Below are 26,578 nucleotides of genomic sequence, written 5' to 3'. Positions count from 1 at the left end.
GGTCGGCTGCTACTCTATCTCAGAGGTAGACTTGCTAACTACAGCGGTGTGTTTTTAGCCGCCTACTGTTTTCAGGCCGTGCGGTGAACTCGCGCATGGTGTGGTGCGTGTGGTTTAGAATGTAGTGCCATCTACGTGAGGTTTTTGGAGGCTCTGATTCGGGCAAAGCACGTGGCCAAAAAGAAAGTCGGGGGACACTTCCAATGCTGAAAAAAAGACACCATCCGAGACATGTAACCGAAGAAAATATGATCCCAAACACGAACCCACAGCTAGAGTAGACCAGAAAGAGAGGATGCTGGTGCTAGAGAGAGAGGACCTGATGTTGATCATGATAATCTGAGCCCCTCGCTCGCTCGCTCGCTCTTGCGTTAAAGGATTCCTCTTTTTCTTTCTGTATGTCTGTCTCAAGACTCGAATTTTTGTAGCTTCTTTTTAAGGTAGGCTTTCACCCTCCTTTCTTGTCCAGTTTTTCTTCTTGTATCTCTCTACGTCTTGTAATTTTCCTTTTGATTTATAATGGAATCCTGCTCATTCATTCTTTATCTTGTTTTCCCTTAATTTGTTATCTGATTGTTGTTAATAACTTAAGTCAACGTTAAAATTAGCAAATAAAAAAATATTCTGGCATATCATGCAGATGGATATTCATAAAATGCTTTTTTTTTCCTTGCTTTATTTAAATGAAATGATTTTAAATAAAAGTTAAATATTAAAAAAAATATTATTTTTTAATATTATTATTATTTTATGATATGATTGAACTGTTTATTATATTTTATATAAAAATTTAAAAAAATTATGATAATAAAATGGAATGAATTAAGATAATTTTTCAATCCAAACGGACATTACCTCATTTTCTTTCCCCTCGATGTTGTTATATACTAGTTCCTGTTGTAAATAGGAAATATAGAACGGGTTTACTGCATCTGTATTCTGTCCACTGTGCCTGTGTCCGAAGTCTTGGAAAACCAGTGGAGTTTTCAGCTATTGTGCACTTTTTGAGCTCTTTAATTAACTGCTTAACATATGATGATTGCAAGATAAATGATATTTTTTCCTATCAAGCGAAAAGCCTTATAGAATCTAATATGTTTCCGCGATTGACTTTAGGGGTTTTTTTCCTACTTCATTGTTATATCTATACTACTTTTTCTTGCGGTCCTGCAGGCCAAGCTCGCTGAAAGCACTTGATGTACAGCAGAACAAAATGGCTGCTGGTGAGGGCCCCATCAATGTTCATGATCACGGTACAGCTCTTGATAAGAAACACTTTAGAGTCCAATGTAATTATTGTGGTAAAGTGGTCAGCGGTTTCTTCCGCTTGAAGTGCCACTTAGGAGGTATACGAGGTGATGTTACCCCTTGTGAAAATGCTCCTCAAAACGTGAAGGAACTGTTTAACAAAAGTTTACTTGAAAGGAAAACAGAGAGTTTTTCCAAGGAAGTTGGGGATCCCCATCACCCAAATCTTCCTCGGAAGAGGAATTGTTATCCTAACTGGAACAGTGACCAGCATAATAAGCATGAGACCACTCAAAATGGTGGTTCTTGTTTTGCGAGGCATGTTGACATGGACTCTGCCCCGGAAGACAATCTGACAGACGGTGCTACTTTTTCCAATGGTGGTATAGGTTTCCAACGAGCCATACGTTGTGAAACAATAAAAGATGCATTATCAATGCAAGCCCAAAAAAGCATTGCTAGATTCTTCTATGAAACGGGTGTAGATTTCAGTGCTGCTAATTCTGCTAGCTTTAAAAGAATGATAAATGCGACACTAGGTCATGGTCAGACAGAGTATGACGTCCCTAGTTGTCAGGAACTAAAAGGCTGGATGCTTCAAGATGAGGTGAAGGAGATGCAAGAGTATGTGAAGAAGATTAGGCATTCATGGGAAAGCACAGGGTGTAGCATACTGTTAGATGCATGGGTTGATGAAAAGGGCAGACATCTGGTTAATTTTTTGGTGGATTGCCCTCAGGGTGCTGTTTATCTTCGATCATCTGACGTTACATCTTTCATTGGTGATGTTGATACCTTACAGTCGGTGTTGGATGGAGTTATTAAGGAGATTGGAGTTGACAATGTAGTTCAAGTGGTGGCATGTTCCACAAAGGGTTGGGTCGGAGATGTGGGCAAACAATTCATGGATAAGTGCAAGAGAGTTGTCTGGACCGTGAGCGCATCTCATTGCATTGAGCTTATGCTAGAGAAGATTGGGATGATTGAGTCTATCAGAGGGATAATAACTAAAGCCAAGACCATTACGAAGTTTATTTATGGCCATGAAACTCTTTTGAATCTTTTGAAGAAATATACTCTAGGCCATGACATAATCAAGCCCTCCAAAACAAGACCAGCAATGCCCTTTCTGACTCTAGAGAATATTGTATCCGAAAAGCAGCATTTAAAGGATATGTTTGCCTCATCAGATTGGAAGACATCATTTTGGGCTTCTAGAATAGAGGGTAAGAGGGTAGCTGATTTGGTGGGAGACCAAACTTTCTGGAATGGAGCTGAGATTGCCTTGAAGGCAACAATTCCACTGGTGCGTGTTTTATGCTTGATCAATCAGGCTGATAAGCCACAAGTTGGGTACATATATGAAACAATGGATCAAGTAAAAGAGGCAATTAAAGAGGAATTTAAAAAGAAGAAATCCCAGTACTTGCCTTTTTGGCAAGTGATTGACGAGATTTGGGACACCCATCTCCATAGCCCTATCCATGCTGCAGGGTATTATTTAAACCCATGTCTCTTTTATTCAAGTGATTTCTTTGGTGATGCCGAGGTTGCCTTTGGCCTTTTGAGCTCAATTGTCCGCTTGGTACGTGATCAAAGAAGTCAAGATTTGATCTCCCGACATCTTGAGGAGTACAGACATGCTAGAGGTGGTTTTGAAGGGGGGAGTGCCCTTGACCAAAGAACCAACATCCCTCCAGGTAAGAGGCTCCACGCCTTAAATATTTGGGTTAGTTTTAAGCCCTGACAAATATCCAAAATCTTATTTTTATGGAAATTCAACTGTAGCCCTTTGGTGGTCTCATTATGGAAGACAATATCCTGAGCTGCAGAGATTTGCCATTCGAATTTTGAGCCAGAACTGTGATGGTGCTTCAAGATACGTACTCAAAAGGAGTTTGGCTGAGAAGCTGCTCACAACTGGAAGGAATCCAATTGAGCAACAACGATTGAATGATCTGACATTTGTGCATTACAATTTGCAACTGCAGCTTCAGTCAGGCACGAGGAGGCGTGACATTGTTGCTGAAGAGATTGACCCAATGGATGATTGGATCGTTGATGAAGCACTGACTCATCCCAAAACGGTCAATTTACATGGATGAAATTAGACTTTGCTGAAGGGGCTATTATTGGGGAAGGAGTCAAGGACCTTCCAATATTCAGGCAAAGAAAGAGCACTGGTAACCGAACACAAAATATATAGTTGGAGATCAAGGATAGCATAGCAACAGAGGTTTCCCAGGATTAGAGCCATGACTTTCGATGCATGTTTTAGAATCAATGTCGGCATAAATTACGTGACAGTTTTGTCTCCTTCATGTGTATATTTGAGTTGTAGTTTCGTTCATGTGCATTCAAATGTACTTGTCTTTTTGAACTTACAGCCATACAAGTTTACAAGAGATATTTGGACCCTTCCAGCTCTGTTCAGGTAATTTGCTCGAAAGAAAATAAAATTACAGGCGCAGCCTCTTCATTTTTTATTGTTCTGGGAACAATAAACTATAAAGTACTCACTCTGATCTCCATACTCAAGTCGCCACTGGCCACATCCCCTCATTCCCTTCTTGCCTCTTATCTCATGCAGTACAGTGCATACGATAACTTTTTGGGCCAGGAAGTCGGGCGACCCAATAATTAAAGCAATAATCTGCTTGGATGGAGGGGAAAAGAGAGAAAAATAATGATCCGTCCAGTTCATTCCAAGCCCATTAATTTAGTTTATGGTCCTGGCAGAACCCAAACTTTCTGGTGGAGCTTTGCAATTTCACAGCGTGCATGCCCATGCCTTCATTAGATACTCACTGGACTTAATATATATATATATATATATATATATATTTAAATATTATATGTAGAGAGAGTATGACAATAAATTTTGAATAGAGATAAGATAAAGCACTCCTAATGATTTTTGTATCTTATTTTTTAAAATATATTTTTTCTATTTTATATATTGATTTTTACAATATATCACACATTAATTTATCTATTTTTTCTTTACATCATTAAGAAAAACTATTGTAGGAGATAAAGTAGATAAAAAAAGAAAAAATAAATAAAATATTATTACATTTGTGTACAATTCACGCTATATGTAACTGAATACTGTAGTAAAATAAAAAATAGATTTGAAAATATATGATCTGTTAGAGGTAATTTTGAGTTACTTTTCTTCAAATTTTATATAAAAATCGGTTTTACAAAATTTATTGGGAGTGCTCTTAGAAGCCAAAAGAGAAAAAAAATTAAAGCAAAAATTGAATTAATCGTACATATTTACAAAATTAAAAATAATTTTATTTTAATAATCAAATATACAGTATGACAACTGTACAAGGATTTAAATTTTAATAAAAATAAAAATAAAAAAAGCAAGCCCAACAATAAAGACGAAATTAAATGCTCATGAGAAAACAAACTGTCCGAAAATTTACACATGCAACATAAAATATTATAGATTCACGTGATGTTGCCTATAATTTTTATTTATTAAAAAAGATCTAATTTGATGAGAAATATAAAAAACAGCACAACAGCAGTAGTATACTCTTATTAAGAGCATTCTCATTGGATTAGTTAAAAGTTAAATCCAATGAGAATTTAGCTATTAGGTCAATAAATTACTCACATTGAATTAGCTATATTCTAAATATTTGGAATATAGCTACAGTAATATACAAACTAATTTTCAAATTTGGAACACACTATTCATTCATCAAATCCTTTTTATATTATTTATTTATCTCTCCTTTTAATAGTAATTATTTATCTCTCCATTTTAAATGACAATTGAAAAAATATAATTAGAATACAATTACAAATTAATATATAATATTATAAATAGTAAAATATGATAAAATAAAATAAATTTATAATTAAAAAAATTAAAAAATTTTCAAAATTATTAATTACTCATTACTATATAATGAATAAATAGATAATTCAATTTGGAAATTTGACGTGAATAGTCAAAATTAAATTCATCTTATATTATTTTATTGTCATATAATGAAAAAATGGCTATTCTAATGTGGAGATTTATATAAATGGAATAGTTAAAAGTTAAATTCATCTTATATTCATCAAAAATATACTTTAATTTAACCATTCCAATGAGAGTGCTAAGACACACTAGTTATCCCTTGAGGAGATGATCCTAGTCAGCTGCATTTATTTCAGAACAGAATTCTATGTCGGACTCAAAATACTCAGGCTTGACTCAAAATCCACATGACTCAAATCTACAGTATGAAGCACTTCCAAAGTCAGTCGGCTTGGATCCTTGCATTGAAAATCAAGGAAATAAAATAATAATATTATTATTATTTACAGTGGATAAGAATTTTTTTATTAAAAATGAGTAAATATTTAATATATATTAAAAAAAATTAAATTTTTAATAATAACTCTCACTTATTTTTTAAAAAAATTATACAGTATTTATTCGCTTTCTGTACCTTAACATTATTAGTAAAATAAAGTCCAAAAGGCTGTAGAACAGTAAATGGCTTGGACAAAGTCAAACGTGAGAGAGCGTCTATTCCTCATTCGCCCGGTTATTTGCTGTCACATTACCGCACCCTTGTAGCGTTTGTTCATTCGGCCGTGGAACTGATGGTCTGAGGTGTAATATTGTGCGGTTCACGCAGTTCTACGCAGATGCAGAAAGATCATCTCTTTCATCAAACAAGCAAAACATGGTTTTCGAAATTTCAAACACGTATCTGAAGATATGGAGTCTTGTGTATGTCTTCAGCTCCAAAGCGCGCCCTGTCTAAAAAGCATCACTCTTTGCTTCACTATGCCCCCCGTGCGCTAATGGACACGGAACTCTCTTTTATTTTAGTTTCTGTTCTTATTTACCCAAAGAAAGGTAACTGTTTTCCTTTTTTAAGTGTATATATTGTCTGGAAGCAATTCTGGATTCGTGTGCCGCTGTCTTTTGTATTTGTTTTCTGCTGTTTGAAAATTGAAATCCCTCTTCTTGAGGCTTGTTAATAGATGCTCCCCTCAACTGCATCTTTGTCATTTTTCCCCTTTATCTTGAATGCTCGAATTCAAAGTCGTGACACTATCCCGTTGACATTCTTTGAAGTTGGAACTTAGAGGTGCATATATTTGATTTGCATGAGAGAAGGAGAGAGAGGGAAGAGAAGCATTTTCAAGAAGTTGGGAGCTTCTTGGCAAGTTGTTTTCGTACGGAGAATATTTCAGCGCTTGATGTTCTTTGATCATCTAAGGTCTCTTTTTTCCTCTTTCTGATTTTCCTAGTTCTTTTACTCTTTAGTTCCACGCCTCTCGTAACCACAAAAGGAATTTTTCCTCTGTCTAACTGGTTTTCTGTCAAAATGGGCTTTTAAATCAGGGACGTGTTAGCTTTCAAATCTCTCTTTCTCTCCGTGTTTCAATCTTTACGTTAGGTTTATGGGGTCTGCAACTCAGTTTTGATTCAGCCAAAAAGTGGTGGAAATGGCCAAATGGATCTGTGTTGTTTTGTTTTCTGATATTTGTTTTTTGATTGGAGATTCAAAGTAGGTATCCATCACTGTTGATGGTTCGTTTGGGAAACAGGGACCACTAAGATCTGTCATTTGGATTGTTTTGTTGCTTTTTATCTATGAGTAATTCACTTCATCATGTCCCACAGATTGGATGCTTTTGTTCACCAAACCTGTACATGACTTAGACTGGTCACCACAAATCACTTCTGAAGCACTCAGATATCCCAAGCTTTCTCTCTGAGATTCTGTGGTGTGTGAAGCCTCACTTTATTTCTTTTAGGCCAACTATCATATTTATTTGCATTTTAAAATTTTCAAGGGTAAGAAAAGGAGGCAAAAGCAACAAGTTCCCATCCCTGATTCAACTTTTAAAGACCTTCCAAGGGTATGATTCTGAAATTCCGTCCTTTTACTTCTCAACGAAACAACTTTTGACTTCCACTTCGGTTGGGAGGTATCCCCACCTTTACCTTTTCTTTTCCCATTTTCTTAGCATTTGAGTGCCCAATTAATGTGCAGAAAGCTCTTTTGCTCCTAATTTGGTCATTTCACCTTTTCCTTTGCGGAGACAAGCATTTTTTATTATCCAGTTACATTTCCCCATAAGCTCTTGTTTATGCTTTTTTGCTCAGCTCTCAATTTCATGGATGGCGAAATGTAACTGGATAATAAAAAATGCTCCTGCACAATATTATTCCTTTTTCTTCGTCTCTTTTTTTACATCTCTTAGGTTCGTTGGTCTTGTCTTAAATTGGATGTTGAAATTGATCGGTCTCACGAGTTGTGTTGGTAATATTTGTTTGGTTGTGTTGAAAATGACTAGTAGCTGTTTATTCATGAGTTTGTTTGTCCTTATTACATGTTCACAGGTGTCACAGTGTTTTCCCGCTAATTCTACAGCACACATGCCCAGTCATTCAAGTTATTCGAAGATTGTTTGATGTTTTTAGGTGAATTTACAGGGTTCATGATGCTTGTTTGCACTTGGGTCTTATAGTTTCTGGTACCAAAAGCCACGGTTGCTCGGGGATTTCAGTTTGTGCTTTATGTGAGAAACTCCAAACCCACTGATCACATGATGCCTACCTCGCCAATTGTGGAATCTGCCTTGACCCAGTAAGCATGCAGCAGTCTCATTGTTTGCTTAGACGGAATTCTGGGCTCTTTATTTTCGGTACTTTCCAATGCTTTATTTTTCCTCTTTCTGATTGCACTTTTACAGGAGCGATTATCTCTCGAAACCATCACATTCTGCCGAGAGTTGTTCTGATACAGAAATACATCTCGATAATGTGGATGAACTTCGTAGCCATAACTCGTCCTTAAAGGTGAGCACTGGTGGGGCTTTCTTTATAGGGGTTTATTGTCTTGAAGTTCTTGGCTACAACGTCAAGAGACTAGTTTTCTACGGAAGTGCTTACTATATGTGTTCCCTAATAGTAGGGATTAAATGGGGATAAATGCTTAATTGACATGGGAAAAAATGTTTCATTTCTTTTTCTTCTTCGCTTGATAATCCAATTAAATTCTCTTTGTAGCAGAATATAGTCGCATCATGAGCTTTAAGTTACTCTCGGCTTGAAATTAATGTTTCTTAAGATTCTCTCAAAACCTTTACAGGTGTCAATTATGATACCTAATTTTGTTGAAAAGGTTAAATTGTTTATTAATTGCAAGGAAATATGGTTGTTTCTTTAATATTTAGGAGAGCAATCTTGGAGATGAGGCTGGAATTTTTGGATCCTGCACTACAAGCAACAATGATTATTCTTCCAGGTTCCAGCTTGAACAGGATGTAAGCTTCACTTCCCTTCCTTTAAGGTGCCATTTTGAGACATGCGCATATTGCCATGCCCTTTAATATGGGGTGGTGAATTTAATCTCCAGAAGTAGGAATCCTGTTTAGATTTTGTGGTAGTGTTTCTGTCTGTGAAATTTATTATCTGATATGAATAAAGTTCTTTTGAAAGGAACCACTTAGAGATATCCAAATTTGAAATTTCAATTTCACATAGGAGTGAGTTAGTACCTAGTGTTAAATGGCCATCAACTGTTGTCTGAGGAGAGTGCCTTGGAGATAACTATTTCTATCAAGTTGTTCTGATGGATCATATGCAGCTGAACATTAAGTGGAGCTTGTCAACCACTTCCTTCTTTGGGCTGAAGGACTTCTGCACCATTTACATAGTTTTATATATTTCTATACCCACTTAAAACAAGTATGAGTAGGGTCTCATTTCTTGGTTCCTGGCTTTTGTTTAGAAAGTGGAATGCGATGGGAGCATTTGATATTCTAAATGTGTGAGGGAGGGGTGGACTTAGAAGGTGGGAGTGTTCGAAGTCCTGCTTGGGAGATGCATACAACTTTGAAAATGGCTCTTGTTGTAGAGGTGGATATATAGCTGTATCAGTAGTTTGACAATAAGCTTTGTTGGTTCTGATATTTTTTCCTCTCTTTAAGGGAAATCATCTGGAAAAGTTAAGGCAGTTTTGTACACATTGCGGAAGGCATGGTGTTTTACTGCTTAAAGGAAATTGTTGGCTCAAAGCTTTAGCCAGTCAAAAGCATCTAAGTTATTAACCTCATGATTAGGACTGGTGTAGAATTAATTTGTCAGTCTTCAATAGTGTTAATGGAAAATTTACTCATCAATTCTATCACACAGCTTTCATCATGTAGGAAGTATGATGTTGGAGCTAGTTATGTTATATTGCTTTCATCAAAGGCAACTTTTCCATGGCTAACGCTCCCAAAAATGGGTGTGCCTTTGCGATAGGTACAAAGATTACAACAGCAGCTGCAAGAAGAGATGGAACTGCATGCTATCCTGGAAAAGGGTATTCAGAAGAATGCTTCGAAATTCTTGAGTCCATCACGTCTCCCTCACCAGGTTTGTTACCTGTTATATTGTTCTTTTGGATTCTGTAAGTTATGTTTACAATTGAAGTGGCCTCATGAGAATCTTTGACAAAATGGTCATGAAATCAAAATTTTTGAAGTGTATTTCACATGTCCTCATACTTTTTTGTTGAGGCTATGAATGCATTATCATTTACCTTGTACGCGTTTGCTAAGACCTCTTCTTGTTCATTTAGGTTCAGTGTGTTTTTCTGTCTAAATAAAAAGGGGGAATGTGGATAATTTTATCTATATTTCTTAATGATTAACTTTTTTGACTCCCACTTCCTTTAATGAGGATATGAGTTCAAGCTTCTTGATTTTGTTACTGATATTGCTAGTTGTTTCTTTTTGTTGACACACTTTGGCATTTTGGGCAGGGTAATTCCTTGTTATTTCTTCTGATAAACTTAACTACTATGATATCATGATCGATAACTGTTCTTTGTGAGTACTCCAGGCCAATTAATTCACACCCAAAATATTGTCATTTCTTTTATTGGCAAGCATCATGAAAGGATATTATGGGACAAGTGTGGTAACTTGTAGTTTAGATATTTTTAATGGTAACTTGATAGTTCAGAAATAAGTAAATAAAGTTAAAAGCGTCTACGGGAACTTGAGAGGAACTTACTATCCCATTTAACTTACTTCGTAGGTTTCAAGTAAGTCTAGATCATATTTTTGTGGATCTCTATCTTTTCTTCCAAAGTTCTATCAGGTGGAACCAGTAAATCATGGGTTATATAGTTTACTAGTTTTGCATTGGAGAAATTTCATTTTCACCCCTCCCCCACAAAACTACCATCCTTTTTTTTCAAATGCACTTCAAACTACCACATCAAAACCCTAGGCTCCTTCCACACACGCAAGTTTTTTGTGCAAAATGTCTGAAATGCCCCTGGTTTTGAATAGATCTCAATGGTTTTTCAAGGGGCAGCTTGTGCAGCCACCCCCAGAGGTCGAAGACACATGGCCAATGTTAATCTCTGTGGTCAACAGCCAGAGACCATGACCTTCACCCAAAATGGAGGGCATTTTCAACTTTTTACATGAAAAAAAAAATCATGCGTGCAACACAAGTCTAGAGTTTTGTCTGATTTAATGAGACAGTGCACATTGACGAAATGTGGTAAGTTTAGGGTACAAATTGAGGGTTTTGGTTGTTTGGGTTGAGATTTGAAAAAAAGGATAGTAGTAAGGGTGCAAAATGAATTTTTATCCTTTTGATATTTTGTTTTTTTAAAACTTGCTCTAAAATTTTAGCTAAGAGTTGAAATAATTAAAATATTGTTCTCAAATAACTTTAGCTTTTAGAGTTGCCAATTGTTTATCATGCTTGTATGATCGTACTTCTTTCTTTTCTTTTTTTGTATATTCATACCCCACTTGCACTTGGTTGTTTATCATGATAATGATGTTTTCTCATATTAGAATAGGCTCAAGAGCTCCTATCCAATATTTCATTGTTGGAGATCACGGTTTCAAAACTTGAACAAGAGATGGTCTCTTTGCATTTTCAACTAAGCCAAGAGAGAAATGAACGGAGGCTTGCAGAATATCGTTTGAGGCATTCAGCATCTCAGTCAATATCTCTTCACTCCTCTGATATTATGGATACTTCGGTATGTTATCTGCTTTTATTTTAATCCTACACCTTCCCAGAGGGAACAATAATTATACCTTGAAAAAAAAAAAGAATTATTTTTCTTTTTCTTTTCAAATTCCCATTTTGTTTCCTCCTCAAAGATATAAAGTATTGCTAGGCAGTAATATTGCATTGATGTGAAGTGGGTCATAAAAGTAACTCAGTTGGAGCCAGATTGTAGAATTTTTATTTTATTCACTTTCATTGCTTTTTCGGATATGTAAACATGGAAAAATAAGAAAGTATAGGTGGCCCGATTTGTTGGACAAGGTTTTGCGGAGCCAACTCTAATCGGTTCCATTCAATGGTTTGGCTGATTTACTATTTCACTCTTAAAAGCTTTGTTTCATCTACTCATTGGCTACTTGGAAAGTGCCAATTTTGGGTTCCAAAGATTATTTGAAAGCCTTTGCTGAATTTTCTCTCCATATTTGGATGAGTTATACATGGTCTTGTATTTGTTCCACTTCTATACCATGAGGGAACCTTAAACACGCATGGGCAGCTGATTACTTCATGCTTTGGAATGCTGAGATAGGATTTTAATCGCTATACTTTACTACTGCTGGTATAATTGTAATGGTTATATGAGATAACTGACATGGTTGCCTTCCATTTGTCTGATTAAACTTGCACAAATTTGTATAGGCTCAATTTTGTGAAATATGGTTAACTTGTTTTTTATATTGTCCAGAGTTCACCTTCTTTGAAAAAGGTTTCCGTTTCTGAAGTTGGTTGTTCCTCCGAAGACAACTGCCAGGAGATGAGAGACCAATCATTAGAATCTACCGATAAATGTACAGAGTTGGTAATAGAGGTATCTGTCTTGTGCTCCTCTTACGATGAAGCTTTTTAGTTAATGGTAATGCGTTGGCTTTAGTTTCGTGTACTTTGATCCATGTATTTTGTTTTAAGAAAGTGGAAATATTGAGTAAACCTTTAGTGTAATGGTCAGCCATTAAGACGATTTTAACATCTGATACTTTTGTATCAGAATGCAGTGGACTCAATTGCACTCAGCCATGACAAGAAAATGTCTATGAAAATGGATTCCAACTGTTGTCAACCTCTAGAGTTCAGCAAGCTCCCTAAAGGGATGCCATCAAACGGCCTTTGGAACTACCCTAATCAATTATCTGAAGAGATGGTGAGATGTATGAAAAATATATTCATGTCTCTGGCAGATTCTACCATACCATCCAAAACATCTACATCAGAAAGCCACTGCTCACCTCTCTCACCACATGGAACATCTCCACGCGGTCATCTTTCCAGTTCATCTTGGTGGTCATCGTCTGAAAGGTCAATGATTTCATCATGGTTGCAGAGCCCACAAATTGATATACAGAGTAACTCTGAGGTGGTGGCTTCAGACAATGCATGTGATCCCTACAGGGTGCGGAGAAAATTAAGTTGGGCTAATATTGGAAACTATGGACTAGCAACTGAAGTTTCTTGGATGTCAGTTGGAAAGAAGCAATTAGAATATGCCTCGGGGGCACTGAGAAGGTTCAGGTATTCCATTTATTTCTTTTGGTTTGAATTTCCTTGGGTCTCTTGGGCAGATTATAATTACATGAGAATTCATGAATTCCAAAAATTTGTTCTTATGGAAATTAGGAGAAACGTTACAGACTCCTGAGGTAGAATAGTTGAGATTGTTTTTATTCTTTTATATTGGATGTTTGCTTGTTAATCTACTTCTGATCTTGTTTACATGCAACTTCCCAAAAATTTTATGTTTGTTTTGGCTTCCCAACATTCAGCATTTCAAACTTCTTTTCTTGGTGAGCACATGTATTGATATAGAAGGCATACCCGAGGTATTGAAAGATTCCTGATGAATTTCCAAAGTTGTTTTATATGTGAAGATGAAATCACAAAGATGTGGTGATTTTTATTCTGAAATGGCCCTGTTGCATGTATTTGTTTCTCTCTCTGATATTGCACATGGGTCAGACATGTATAACCATTTTAATACTCCGTGAATGTTTAAGTCTTGCATCTGAATGGTTGAATTGTTGTTTGGACCTGGAGCTGATCTCTTTCTCTGTGTGTGTTTTGAGAGCAGAACACTTGTTGAGCAACTGGCGAAGGTGAATCCTATACGTTTGAGCTGTGATGAGAAGTTTGCTTTCTGGATCAACTTATATAATGCTCTGATTATGCATGTGGGTTGCTATATTTTTATTGTATGCGTAGTTTATAAAAGATACACTAGGCACTGCTAACACCGCAAAGCACTTCCAAAACCTAAGTTGACGGGTAAAATTTATTGTTCTCTTGTGGCCATCTATGAACAGGCTTACTTGGCATATGGAGTCCCGAGAAGTGAGTTGAAGCTCTTCTCTTTGTTGCAAAAGGTTTGATTCTGACTAAGTAGTCTCTCATTTTGTTTGTGTATACCTAGTATTATCTCGTTAGACTAGGAGGCCAAGCACTTTGGAGAGTTCTCCAGTGCTTCTGACAGCACTTGGGATTAAATAAAACTGGTGGATTTTGTCAAAAAGCTCAAAGTAGGCAGCGGTGGGGCCTGTTCAATGAGCATTTGTGGCTGAGTTGGATAGTCATAAGGTTCAGCGAAGATATTAGCATTAATTCTTAACCAGTTACTCTGAAAGATTAAGCTGATAGTGAATGACCAAAGACTCCCTTCTCACGTGTATCCCCTCATGGCAATCCACATTGGGTCGCACACTTGGTAATTGCATAGACAGACAGACAAGCCTTTCTGTGTTTGTGTCATAATGTTAGAATCCAACTTCTTGACTTAGTATATTGAATGAATGACCAAGCTAGCTGATCTTCATCAATAAAACCTTCAGATGCCTCATATCTCTCGTTGATGTTACGGTGGTTGCATGCAAAGGCCATCTTTAATTTGTGTCGTGATCTTTATCTCAAATTAATGATGGATAGATTCACCATCTTAAATTTGCATATGACTGTTACAAGGATAATTTCGTGGCTTGCAGTTAATGAATATGTAATTTATGGCCTTTTCATGCTTGGAGCATGTCCATTGATGTTTTTTATTCCAGGCAGCATACACTGTTGGGGGACATTCTTTCAGTGCAGCCGCAATTGAGTATGTGATTCTAAAAATGAAACCACCACTCCATCGGCCACAAATCGTATGACAATTTTAGTAATCTGGTTGAATTATTATTCTCTTTGTTTTACTTCATTACCTGATTAACGTATATATGGAAACTATTATCAGGCTTTGCTTCTTGCCCTTCACAAGCTGAAGGTATCAGAGGAACAACGGAAATCCGCAGTTGATATATATGAACCACTTGTAGCTTTTGCTCTCAGCTGTGGAATGCACTCTTCACCTGCGGTAATCACACTTCCGAATAATGCGTGGAATGAGTTGCTTTATATTTAGTACTCCGATAATTTGATCTGCATTTTACATGAGTTAGAGAATAACAAATGCAGGTAAGAATCTACACTGCTCAGAATGTGAGAGAAGAGCTTCAAGAAGCACAGCGTGATTTCATTCGAGCTTCAGTTGGGGTTAGCAGCAAGGGGAGGTTGTTGGTCCCCAAAATGCTACACTGCTTTGCCAAAGCCTTTGTGGATGATGCAAATCTGGCTGTATGGATATTGCATTATCTTCCGCCGCCTCAGGCCACCTTCGTTGAACAATGCATATCACAGAGAAGGCAAAGCCTTCTTGGTTCGCGCAACTGCGGCATTCTTCCGTTTGATTCACACTTCCGGTACCTATTCCTGCCTGACAAAATTCATCTTTGTTAATGTATGATAGGACTAAATTTGCACCCAAATACCAGGCTTACCTTGCCTGCCTTGCAAATCAATACGAGAATAATGTCTGGCTGTAAATGACACTAAAAGAAAATTTAGGTTGCAAGTCTAGTGTGAAGTGTAACCTCTCCTTGATAATATATACCAAGGATGGTGGCAGCTTTTGTCTTCTGCCTTGTAGACCTTGTCTATTGTCCTTCTGGGGATGTTGTGTTGTACATTTTGTTCATGGATAAAAAACTGTTCACATGCAGGCCGTGAATGCTTGTGCATTATTGCTTTAACCAAAAAAATCAAATAAGAATTACATGTTTCCTGGACTGAAACTAACTTATTTGCTCATATTGCATCTCGAATAATGTAAAACTACGACTGGTTTACGACGAAAGAATTATACTATACACTGCACTCTCTTTCTACGCATCACATCGTGTTGATACGGTATTGCTTATTAATTAATCATTAATTAAATTAGCTTCTATTTTATAAAATTTAAAAAAAAAAGATTTATTTACTTGTGAATTAAAGTGGTAAATTATCAAACCAACATACCAATTTTAGAAACATTTTGACATTTTGGGAGGTGGCAATCATTTGGAGACTTTTAAAGGAAGCATGAAAAATGGGACCAAGTTATAGATAGCCGCAATATTATCTTATCTGCATTTTCAAAAAAATTCAACGAAATAATTAAATGAGAGTGGAATGCTTGCTAGTCCAAAAAGCAAAGTACGAACAAACAGGTTGCAATGCAGCTTCCGTTTCATAAATGTTTCAACTTTATGGATTAGACTGCCCCTTTTAACGACTCTTCTTTCAATTGACTCCATATCTTATCAAAAAAAATTTAAAAAAAAAAAGACTCGATATCTTATCATCGTCGCAAGGACGTGGATTTACCACTTAAAAGTTAAAACTGCCTCCTCATAACTCAAACCTGCCGCCATTCAACTCAGGGTTGACCTGAAGCTATCAACTTTTTTTTTCTAACATATGTAATGTTGTGATTGGTTATAAGAATCTCCATTAAAATCTTGAGATTGTTATTGAATGTAATTAATACGATTTCTTGATAGATATAGTCAGGGCCGGCTCAATATGTTCGGGGTTTAACGCTAAAATTTTGAGCTATATTTTTTTTTAAAGGTAAAATTAAATAAGTTTATTTTTATTTTTATATTATATTTTTATTTAAAAATAATTCCTATCATTTTGTAAAGTAAAATTATTGATTAAGATTTTATACTATATTTTCAATTAATACTTGACTTAATCTTTATTAGAAAATTTTTGATTTAGAGAGAATTGTATTAAATGTAAATGTAGTTTTACAAGTACTTTAAACTCTTAGACACAATTATAATTTTTATTGTCAATAAAGTTCTATAAACAACTTACACATTTGAAAAAAAGTGGGTCATTGCCTCTTCAAAAGATTATACCAAAACCTTTTATGAACACTGAAAAATAAAAATTTTCTATTTATAATTTTCACATTAATTATATATTAAATTAATAATGAAAAAAAGATAAGTGTATTCTTAGAAGGAGAATAGGTAAATTAATTATTATATGTGATACTTTTAAAAAATAATAATGATATAATATCTATTTGATCTTATTTATATTCTCCTTCTCGTTGAGTTAATTAAAATTTTTTATTAGATATATATATATATCTAAAAATTATACTTTATATATTTTTTTAGGGGCTTTCTTTCATCAGGGGCCTTAGGCAATTGCCTAAGTGGCCTAATGGAAGAGTCGGCACTGGATATAGTTGTAAGAAATGATATTTGTAGTTATATAATGTATAAATCTTATGTATTCTTCGTAAAAAAAATGGATAAATTTAGAATCTACATAAAAAAATTATTTTTTTAATAATGGTTCATATTTTTTTTCAAAAAAAAAAAAAACATGAAACTTGATTGTATTTAACATTACTCATATATTATAGGGTTGGCTTTACTTTTGTTCGGGAGTACTCTTTTTATTATATTTTACTAACATTAATTAACTAGATATATATACTGATTTTATCCATTAATAAATGAAATTATTAACATATTTTTCCATTAATTTACAATGAATTAATGCTAACATATATATATATATATATATATAGAATAAGTCTATTTAAAAGTTTTTACACCACATCCATCTACATGACATAATTTGATCTGAAAGATAAATTTTAAAATTTAAATCTTATAAATCAAATTATGTCGTGTGAATGGTGTATAGTGTAAACACTTTCAAATAATACTGCTAATATATATATATATATATATATATATATTAATTACCAGTAATTATATTTCATTATCGATATCGACATTGGTGTTGAATGTTGATGTATCCTATTAACTAAGCCAGTTTTTGAAGTCGTTAGTTGCTGTTAGGCGCCGCTCAACCAGAATCATCATCATCGTCACGATAGATCAGCCATGCACCAAAAACCAACCCTCCAAATCGACACTTAATTAATTAGCTAGCTCTACTTTTTACATCAATTAATGCTAATGGATACAAATCAATACTGACTTCACCAGTTTCTTCCAATATTAATTCAAAGAATGAAAGATTCTTTCTTTGTAGGGTGAACTAACTCACACCTTATACGTACGTAGCAGTACCGCATTCGCACCTAATTCTGGATAACTAATCACCTCCTATTACTTCAAATGGGTTATTTGCAACCAATCAGTAATATTTGATATAATTTTAAAGTGTGTAAATGATCTTGTACACATTTTTTTTTTTTTAAAAAAGTAAAATCTATTATTAAAAATAAACTTTTATGTAAATCTTATATTTACTAATTTTTATTAAAGGGGTGCACGGAATTTATTTACTCTAAAATTATAAATATCATTTAGTTAGGTTTATAATAAAAATTGACTTATTTTGGTAGGAATTTATCATTTTTTACGCAAATAACTTACTATAAATAAGCCCTTTTATCATTAGTTCTGCATTGCTCAGTACCGATCGATCAAAAAAAAAAAAAAGTTCTGCATTGTTAATATAAAAAAAAAAAAAAAATCAATTTATTCCATTATCAGTATTTTCTTAATATATTAAAAAAATAATGATATCCACAAAATACATTTCATAACATATTTTATACTATATTTTATAAAATAAGAATATTTAATAAAATGATATTACTTTTATAAGTTAATTTATAAAAATAATATTCCTTTTAAAATATTATTATATGAAATATTATAAAAAAATGAAATGTGTTTATATTTTTCAATTACAATATACGAACGTATATAGGTGCGACCTGTGACCCACGAGAAGTAGTACCTCTTCGACTATACGCGACCCGTGACCCACCTGAACCTCGAGTTGTGTAATATTTTCAAGGTACGTCTAATTATTAAAGATTGAAAATATTTTATATAATAATATTTTAAAATATATATTTTTATAATATGTATTGTAAAATAGGTTATGAAATGTATGTATATTACTCATCTGCAAATACGGCAACTTAGAGGATGAGCTCTATGCCCCGGCTAGAAAGTACTTGAACGGATGCATGCCTCAATATTGCCTCGGTAAGTTTTGTATTCATTCTTACAAAAAACTAAAAAAAAAAGTTTTTTTAAATGAATTTTTTAAAAAGAATTTGCACATCCATAATCTTTACAAATTATTTTCTCAACGTTATTATAAAAAGAAATTTATTATGTATAAGCTATTATTTATTCTCACACTCCATATCTATAATTTTTTTTATCGAATATGGAGTATTTTTTATAAGGTATGTGATGTTTTTCATAGAATATGTATGTTTTTTATAAGGTATGAAGTATTTTTCATAAAATATGTATTGTGGAGTGATAAATAATAGCTAATCAGAAAAAAAAAAATCATCTGCCGCACGAGTCGTCTTATAATTTGCAGAAAAAATAAATTGATCACCACAATTTATGCATCATGCATGTAACGTTTTATGAATCTGGAATATATATAGCACAATATATGACTTATAATTTGTTGTACCAAAACCATCCAGAAACACACTCAAACACAAGATAGAGACAATATGTAAGTGGTTCGGCAACTTGCCTACATCCACTGTAACGGAAACAATATATTTCGAAATTTCTTCAAAATATACAAACTCTAACAAAACTATCTCTACACTGCATTCTTTGGATTTCCACACACATTTCGTTTACAACTGATCTCCTTTTATAGGAGAAAGCTCAGGGGACAAACTAATCTACAGCCACCACTATTGACAATTTGAGACACTTGTTGGGAGATATTTCTGATATTTTGGAGACACCATAAATGCTTGAGGACAAGCTTAATTTATGGTGCAGCTTTACAAGACAATTTCACATTCATATTCACACATTGGGTTGATATTTAACAATCACCCCCTCCACCCATGTGTGTCATATTTAAAGCTGCTGCAAACTGATGCTTCCTTCAAATGATTTCACCCCCTCGTTAAAATACTCATTATATCTGCCATGAGAGATTTCCGCTATCAAATGCGCCCTAAGGCACCAATGCACCTGAAGGTGCTCAGCAGTGTGAGATATTGATTAATTCCAAACAGTGTTGGAATTTGATCCCTGTGACGACTTTCGTCAACATATCTGCTGGATTGTCTTCAGTGCCAATCTTCTGAAGTAGAATGTCCCCTTCATCTAATATCTCACGTATGAAGTGAAAGCGGACATCTATATGCTTTGTTCGAGAATGATACACTTGGTTCTTGGCCAGATGAATTGCACTCTGACTGTCACAGTAAACGGTAACCTCTTGCTGTTTAAAGCCCAAATATGTTACCAGTCCTTGTAACCAAATGGCTTCTTTCACGGCTTCTGTTACAGCCATGTATTCAGCCTCTGTTGAGGATAGTGCAATTGTAGACTGCAAGATAGATCGCCAACTAACTGGTCCTCCAGCCATAGTGAACACATATCCAGTTGTCGATCGTCGTTTGTCAAGATCACCAGCATAGTCTGAGTCAACATATCCAGTTACTAGACTATCTTCATTCTTCTCAAACTTTAAACCAAGATCTACGGTCCCTAGAATGTACCGTAGAATCCATTTAGCCGCATGCCAAAGTTATTAGTTCTATCGAACTTCTCAACTTCAAATTTGGCATTTGACACCATGGATCTACGTCCAGAGCTACTAGCATTTCCAGAGTTCCTATCACCTGTAATTTCTCCTTCTGATTCCATCTGAAAAATTACTTACTTCTGTAAAATGAATTTCAAAATTTCAACCGTACGGATGAGTCCGGAATGATCCAAATAGTTGGAAACCACTATTGGATCGTTGAAATCGGACTCCGAATGGCTTAAAACAAGCCAAAAACAGATCTGAAATTTTGAACGGTCCAGATCGAACCGGAACAGCAGGTGGAGCACGTGGCGAGAGTGGGGGCGCGTGTGGAGCGTGTAACTCACGCGTCGTCTTCCTCTGGAGCGCGTGGGGGCGCGTGAGAGAGTGTAACTCACGCGTCTTCAACCTCTGGTGCGAGTGGAGGCGCGTGGGCGCGTGTGATTCACTCGTCTTCAACCTCTGGCGCGAGTGGGGGCGCGTGGGCGCGTGTGAAGCACTCGTCTTCAACCTCTGGCGCGAGTGGGGGCGCGTGGGCGCGTGTGAAGCACTCGTCTTCAACCTCTGGACGAGCGTTGGCGCGTGAATCGCACCTTCCGACCTTCTAGGAGCGCGTGTAAGCTTCTCCGGCCTCCGTTTTTTATTCCGTTTGCGGCAGCGTGTTCGTCTTCTCAAGACAAACCTCCTGGTGTGATCAAAAGTTGATTTGGATCAACTTAAATTTTCTGGATAGCACAAAACCGAAGCTCTGATACCAATTGTTGTACCAAAACCATCCAGAAACACACTCAAACACAAGATAGAGACAATATGTAAGTGGTTCGGCAACTTGCCTACATCCACTGTAACGGAAACAATATATTTCGAAATTTCTTCAAAATATACAAACTCTAACAAAACTATCTCTACACTGCATTCTTTGGATTTCCACACTCTCATTTCGTTTACAACTGATCTCCTTTTATAGGAGAAAGCTCAGGGGACAAACTAATCTACAGCCACCACTATTGACAATTTGAGACACTTGTTGGGAGATATTTCTGATATTTTGGAGACACCATAAATGCTTGAGGACAAGCTTAATTTATGGTGCAGCTTTACAAGACAATTTCACATTCATATTCACATTGGGTTGATATTTAACATAATTATGTGGCATGCGTACGGTTAATATATAGTTCATAAAATTGATCACCACATTAATTATATATATATGTATGTATGTATGTATGTATACCTATATGCATGCATGCGAAATATTACAGAGTAATACAACAAGAAGTTCATCTCACCGGCCATCTATAAATCTCCATGACATACATAACAAAGGGTGATACAACATTAACTTAATAATATTTCAATTTTAATAATGATACATAAATTCTTAAATATATAAATTTCGTACAGATATTTTATAAAAAGTAGATCCATTATGAAAAAAAGTTAATTTTTTTTTTTTTCTATAGAATCCACTATTTTATAAAATAAAGATTATACACTTAAAACATGTCGCTAAAATTAGCCTGCAATATTGATCTAGTCGAAACCGAGATATTTAGAAGTCAAAGGTCTAAAGACCTGAGCAGCCTCCGCCTCTATCAACTCCAGTTGTCCTTTAAAGAGGTGCATGTACACCACCCAATCACCGTTTCCGGCGGGGCTCGGCATCGGCATCACGTATCCGGCGTCCCCTTCCCACGGAAAATGGTACGATCCAAAAGCCGGGTTTCCCCACCCGAAGTCCACCTTAGACACTGGGAACTGTTGCCCGGATGACACCACCAAAGCCGGTCCATCTTCGCTCCCATTATAATATATCTTTGCCAAACCTGGCACCGGACGATGAGCCTCCACCCAATCTATCAGCCCCAAAAAATGTTCCTTTGTCACTGCCCCTTCCAACAGTTTATGAACCTCGTCTGCCACCCAATCCAACGGCTTGTCGTTAATCTCACTCACTTGCTTGGCACCATACGGTATGGACAGCACATTTCCAAAGTAAGAACCCATGAGTGAAGCTTTATGTTTATCTCCTTCGCTTAATCTTGTCCTTCCATCGACAACAATGCCCAACTTGGTTACCTTTTTGTCCATGTTCTTAATAATAGCCCATTTGGCAATCATCTTCCACAGGAATGCACTAAAACACTGTAATTTTGTCCTCCTGCAACCATTGGTACTGCTGGCTAGTGACTGGAGACGGTTGAGTTGGTCGGCAGTAATGTAGTATATGCGGCTAATGAGATCGTCTGCATCAGGTTCTGGGTCTTTGGGTGGGGCCAATGTGGTTATGGGGACATACATGTCATCCAAGGAGGGATGAATCGAGCCGGGGTGTCGAGGGTTGAGTAGAGATCGACGAAAAGATGGCATAACAGTGATTGTTTTAGACCGAGCCATCTCAGCCCACGAAACAAGAAACATGTTGGCCGAGTAAGCGTCTGCTATTCGGTGGTCAAATGTGCATGCCACCACCAATCCGCCACATTTTAGCTGAGTAGCCTGCACGATGCATGCAGTTAATTTCGAATAACTATTAGCTAGGTAGTGTACCTGATCTCATAACATATCTACCAATCATGCATTTAATCGGTCCATCTCTAAATCATTTAGACAAATGAATTGAATATAGTTTTTTTTTTTTTTTGTTTCATTTAGAATATTTGTAGGTTCCATAATTTCTAATTTTTTAACGAGTGATTAATGGTTAGGGAAATTTATTACAAAGAGGTTTACTTTCTTTTTCTTCTATTTTTTGGGGTATTTTTTTTTTTTTACTTTGAATTTTTACGAAGGCAGAATATAATATGGATATTCTTTTGAAGTTTAGAGAATTGTAGTCAATTTAAGTTTCTTGTGCGTATGAACCTTCTAAAGCCAATTCAGGCCAAGTCCCGACAGTCTACGTACTTCTGTACCATGATGGAGCCCTGGCCACCCTTAATTCCCAGATGAAGATAAGATTGATCTCTACGAAAAAATATACTGCATGATAATTTATAATACAAATTCATTTATATGTTAATTTTGCCTTCTCTCCAACACTAAAAATCACGAGTTTATGATTATATTCACAGGTAATTTGGATCCTATCGGCCATTTCCAGTTGCAAGCACATTCAACAAAGATCGTCGTATATATAGGTACTAGCTTTTAAGTAAACAAAGGAAAACGTTTTCTCAAATTTATAATTAATATTCTGTAGTTTGTTAAGAAGAAAAAAATAATCAAGCCATTGAAAACAAGTGTCTGTATGAAAAAATAAAAATAGAAATAAAATCTATGGTCCAACAGATTTCAGAAAACGTATTTTTGAGTGAACAAAAATATCAACTAAAAAAAACGACCGTGGTTGCGCAAAAAGTCTTCGTTGTTAGAGGCAATGAGGAATCATAGCCATCTACAGATCAGAGAGCGTGTGACATATTGAACCAAACCTGGACAGCGAGAACACCATGCTTCCTCTGGGGTACAAGCTTGCCCTCGATGCTCTCGTCAGGGTTATACAAGTTGAGGTCTTTAAGGTCTACCTCTGCAAAAGCTTCAACAAAACATACTCCGCCATTGTTGCAGAGAATCTCAGGTTCTCCAACCAAGTTTGGCACCACCTCACCGGCAAAAGCGTAGTGGGAAACCAGAGTTTGTGCCAATGCCTTCTTGAGCACGCCGACCATGGACTCAAAAGCACTAAGCTGGTTGTCTGCATCATCCCCGGAGGTAGCTGCAGGTTTCTTATAGCAGAAAAAAACACCCACGTCCACAAGGGGAAGAAGCAAGTCTAGGTTAGATAGTGGCAGCCAGTGCTCTTGCAATGGCAGAACTGCAGCCACCATCTCCGTCTTGCTCACTCTCACAATGTACTCTGACCCCTCTGATCTTCCGGCCCCCATATGCAAGTTTTGGATCAGGATATCTTGGGAAGAAAATTAGAGAGATGAGAGGATGCTGATCATGTGCTTGATGGGCTTGCTAGCTAAAAAGTATATATATATAGGCGCAGGGCCAGGACAGTAGGAAAACCGGAAAGAAAATTAATTATTTATATGCAGATTTAGGTAAGTATTATATATGCTAATTAGTATTTTTAGAAAAATTAAAGAATCATATGAGAATTTTATTTTATTTTTAATGAAAAACACCTTATTAAAATTTAGTCATAAATTTATATCTAAATTAATCATGTTATTCTCATGAGTTAATCATATTATTATTGTTTTAAAATTTGTAAATGATGAATTGTTTATAGAATAGAAAAAATCAATAGAAAAACAAAATGAATACATGCTGTATTGCTGTGATGCAAGACAATAATAATAAAGAAAGGAAAACTGTTGAAATTGTTAACCCGATCTCACTGACAAATTATTTGGGTCAACATACCACTAAACTAAGTCACATCTGGATATTAAAAAACAAAATGATTTTCTTTTCTTTTCTTTAGGTCAGAAATTCTGATCGATACGGCTCTTCCCTAACTCACTCCAAAATGAACATGTGTTACAAGCCTTGTGACCACAACATAACATAACAAAATAAGAAGGTGGCTTAGCAATAGTATACGCCGTTTCCATTTGTCTGTGATGAGAGTTTCAACACTTCTAATTAGGTTGACTTGGTAATAGCAAACATGATGCTATTCAAATTGTTGATGATGTCCGAAAGTCATAAAAGAAAACCGTGTTTGGTCCCAAGTAAATTTGTGGAATTAATGCATTGAACCAAAAAAAAAAAAAAAAGGAATGCCATGAAAAGGAAATTAATCATCAAAATGCATCCATCTTCCTGAATCGTACCTTCTCATCGACTACGTTTAGGTAGTGAGAAGTGTTGAAAATGTTTGTGAATAGTAATAAAAAAGTAATAATAAAATATTGAATAGTAATAAAAAGTAAGTGAAAAGTAATGAATAGTAAAAAAATAGATAAAAAGTAATAATAAAATAAAGAATAGTAGTGAGAGTACTTGAGGTACTCTCGCTTGCCAATCATAGTCTAATCAACCTGCTTATTTATTTAAAATAAAATAATAAAAATTTGATTTTCATTCAAGGCATGGGAAAACGTCCCTAAGTCAATAGTCATGCTTTCTTCTCCATTTTAATATAAAAAAAATTCATCTCATATATTATTATTTATCATTTTACACCGTATATCTTATAAAAAATATTATTATACCTTATAAAAAATATCTCACATCTTATAAAAAAAATTATAAATATAAAATATGAGAATAAATAATATCTAATGTATAATAAATCTCTTTCATATATATTTCTCAAAAGTTGTAAGTATATACTCTTTGAAAAGAAAATAGAATTCGTTATAAAAAAAATGAGTTTTTTTTATTTAGATATTAAATTTATCAATTTTTTTTAAAGAATACGCAGAAAAATTATACATTAAAAAATTTCCTTTTAAATTTAATTTAGACTGATAAATTTAATTATTGGGATAGAAAACAGGAATCTTTAGCAAGTGGACGCCGTAGAATATGTGAACATGTCAAAAGAGCAGTGCTAGGCTGCTAGCACGAGACGATAAGGATAAAAAAGTTTTTTTTTTTTTAATTTTAGAAAAATTTTAAAAATGTTTTATCCATTTAAGAATATGTGGTCCACATTTGTAGTAATAAAGATTACACGTACCCCTGAGTTTTTTGTTTAAATTTATGTACACGATCTTTACTTTTGAAAAACACGTGTGGCCAAACTAATGAGTTTATAAAAATACAAAAAAAAAAAAAAAAAAAAAAAAAAAAAAAAAAAAAAAGAAGAAGAAGAAGAAGAAGAAGAAGAAGAAGAAGAAGTAATATTATCCATAATTGTAGAATATGCAAGTATCGTATAACTGTAAATATAATTTTTTATGTGAGTCTGATATTTATTCATTTCACATATCGTTTTGAAAATGAATAAAATCTATCACTAAAAAAAAATTCATGTGAGTCTGATATTTATTTATTTTTTTAAGAGATAACGTAATATTTAGACACTTTACGACTGTAAATATAATTTGTTTAAGAAAAATATTGTGAAGACTAATGTAAGATACAATTCATAAGGGTCTTAAATTTATCTAATTTATTTTAAAGAAAGTCGACAAGACTTACACATTTTAAAATTATAAATATATTTTCTCTTCTTGAATTTTGTCAAGAAGATATGTAGTTAGTTAAGGGGTTATTTTCAATTTATTGGTAAGGTAAGAATTTTTTAAAAAATCATAAAAATAAAAGTAGCCATGGGAATTTTTCTTTTCCAAAAAATGGGGCACCCCCACCATGATCCCACCTCCCATTTTCCTTAAAATCTTAAAGAAATCTGTTTAATTAGGCCATTTCAACATGTTTGAACATACGGAGTAATTTATAAATTTTGTAAATAATAGTAAAATAATT

At 34.9% G+C, this 26,578-nt stretch overlaps 3 protein-coding genes across 13 annotated transcripts; 2 read left to right on the top strand and 1 right to left on the bottom strand.

Annotated features, from left to right (window-relative positions):
* The first annotated feature begins 27 nt into the window (after nucleotides 1–27).
* LOC108991554 lies at nucleotides 28–3,734 on the top strand. Its single transcript, XM_018965860.2, has 3 exons — nucleotides 28–440; nucleotides 1,174–2,948; nucleotides 3,037–3,734. Exons 2-3 carry the CDS (start codon nucleotides 1,214–1,216, stop codon nucleotides 3,351–3,353), a joined length of 2,052 nt encoding a protein of 683 aa, XP_018821405.1. The 5' UTR covers nucleotides 28–440; nucleotides 1,174–1,213; the 3' UTR covers nucleotides 3,354–3,734.
* A 2,105-nt stretch (nucleotides 3,735–5,839) lies between these two features.
* On the top strand, nucleotides 5,840–15,329 carry LOC108991552. 11 transcript variants are annotated; one of them, XM_018965855.2, is made up of 15 exons: nucleotides 5,840–6,127; nucleotides 6,350–6,494; nucleotides 6,902–7,005; nucleotides 7,718–7,871; nucleotides 7,978–8,083; nucleotides 8,461–8,550; nucleotides 9,533–9,646; nucleotides 11,094–11,279; nucleotides 11,997–12,119; nucleotides 12,297–12,817; nucleotides 13,374–13,473; nucleotides 13,606–13,665; nucleotides 14,344–14,436; nucleotides 14,526–14,645; nucleotides 14,747–15,329. In XM_018965855.2, the coding sequence occupies exons 4-15, from the start codon at nucleotides 7,831–7,833 to the stop codon at nucleotides 15,065–15,067; spliced, it is 1,875 nt and encodes a 624-aa protein (XP_018821400.1). In that variant the 5' UTR covers nucleotides 5,840–6,127; nucleotides 6,350–6,494; nucleotides 6,902–7,005; nucleotides 7,718–7,830; the 3' UTR covers nucleotides 15,068–15,329. The 11 variants fall into 11 exon arrangements, with proteins under 11 accessions (XP_018821400.1, XP_018821401.1, XP_018821395.1 ...); XM_018965856.2 differs by lacking the exon at nucleotides 6,902–7,005; XM_018965850.2 differs by lacking the exon at nucleotides 6,902–7,005 and having other exon boundaries at nucleotides 7,625–7,871.
* A 6,151-nt stretch (nucleotides 15,330–21,480) lies between these two features.
* Nucleotides 21,481–24,141, bottom strand: LOC108991548 (shikimate O-hydroxycinnamoyltransferase-like). Its single transcript, XM_035692557.1, has 2 exons — nucleotides 23,620–24,141; nucleotides 21,481–22,684 (listed from the first exon to the last, which is right to left on the bottom strand). The coding sequence occupies exons 1-2, from the start codon at nucleotides 24,070–24,072 to the stop codon at nucleotides 21,719–21,721; spliced, it is 1,419 nt and encodes a 472-aa protein (XP_035548450.1). The 5' UTR covers nucleotides 24,073–24,141; the 3' UTR covers nucleotides 21,481–21,718.
* Nucleotides 24,142–26,578: the final 2,437 nt, after the last annotated feature.

This window comes from Juglans regia, chromosome 7, assembly GCF_001411555.2.
Source record: "Juglans regia cultivar Chandler chromosome 7, Walnut 2.0, whole genome shotgun sequence".
Classification (NCBI taxonomy): Eukaryota; Viridiplantae; Streptophyta; class Magnoliopsida; order Fagales; family Juglandaceae; genus Juglans; species Juglans regia.
The sequence above is the reverse complement of the archived record's forward strand: the minus strand, read 5'-3'. Positions and strand labels throughout refer to the sequence as shown.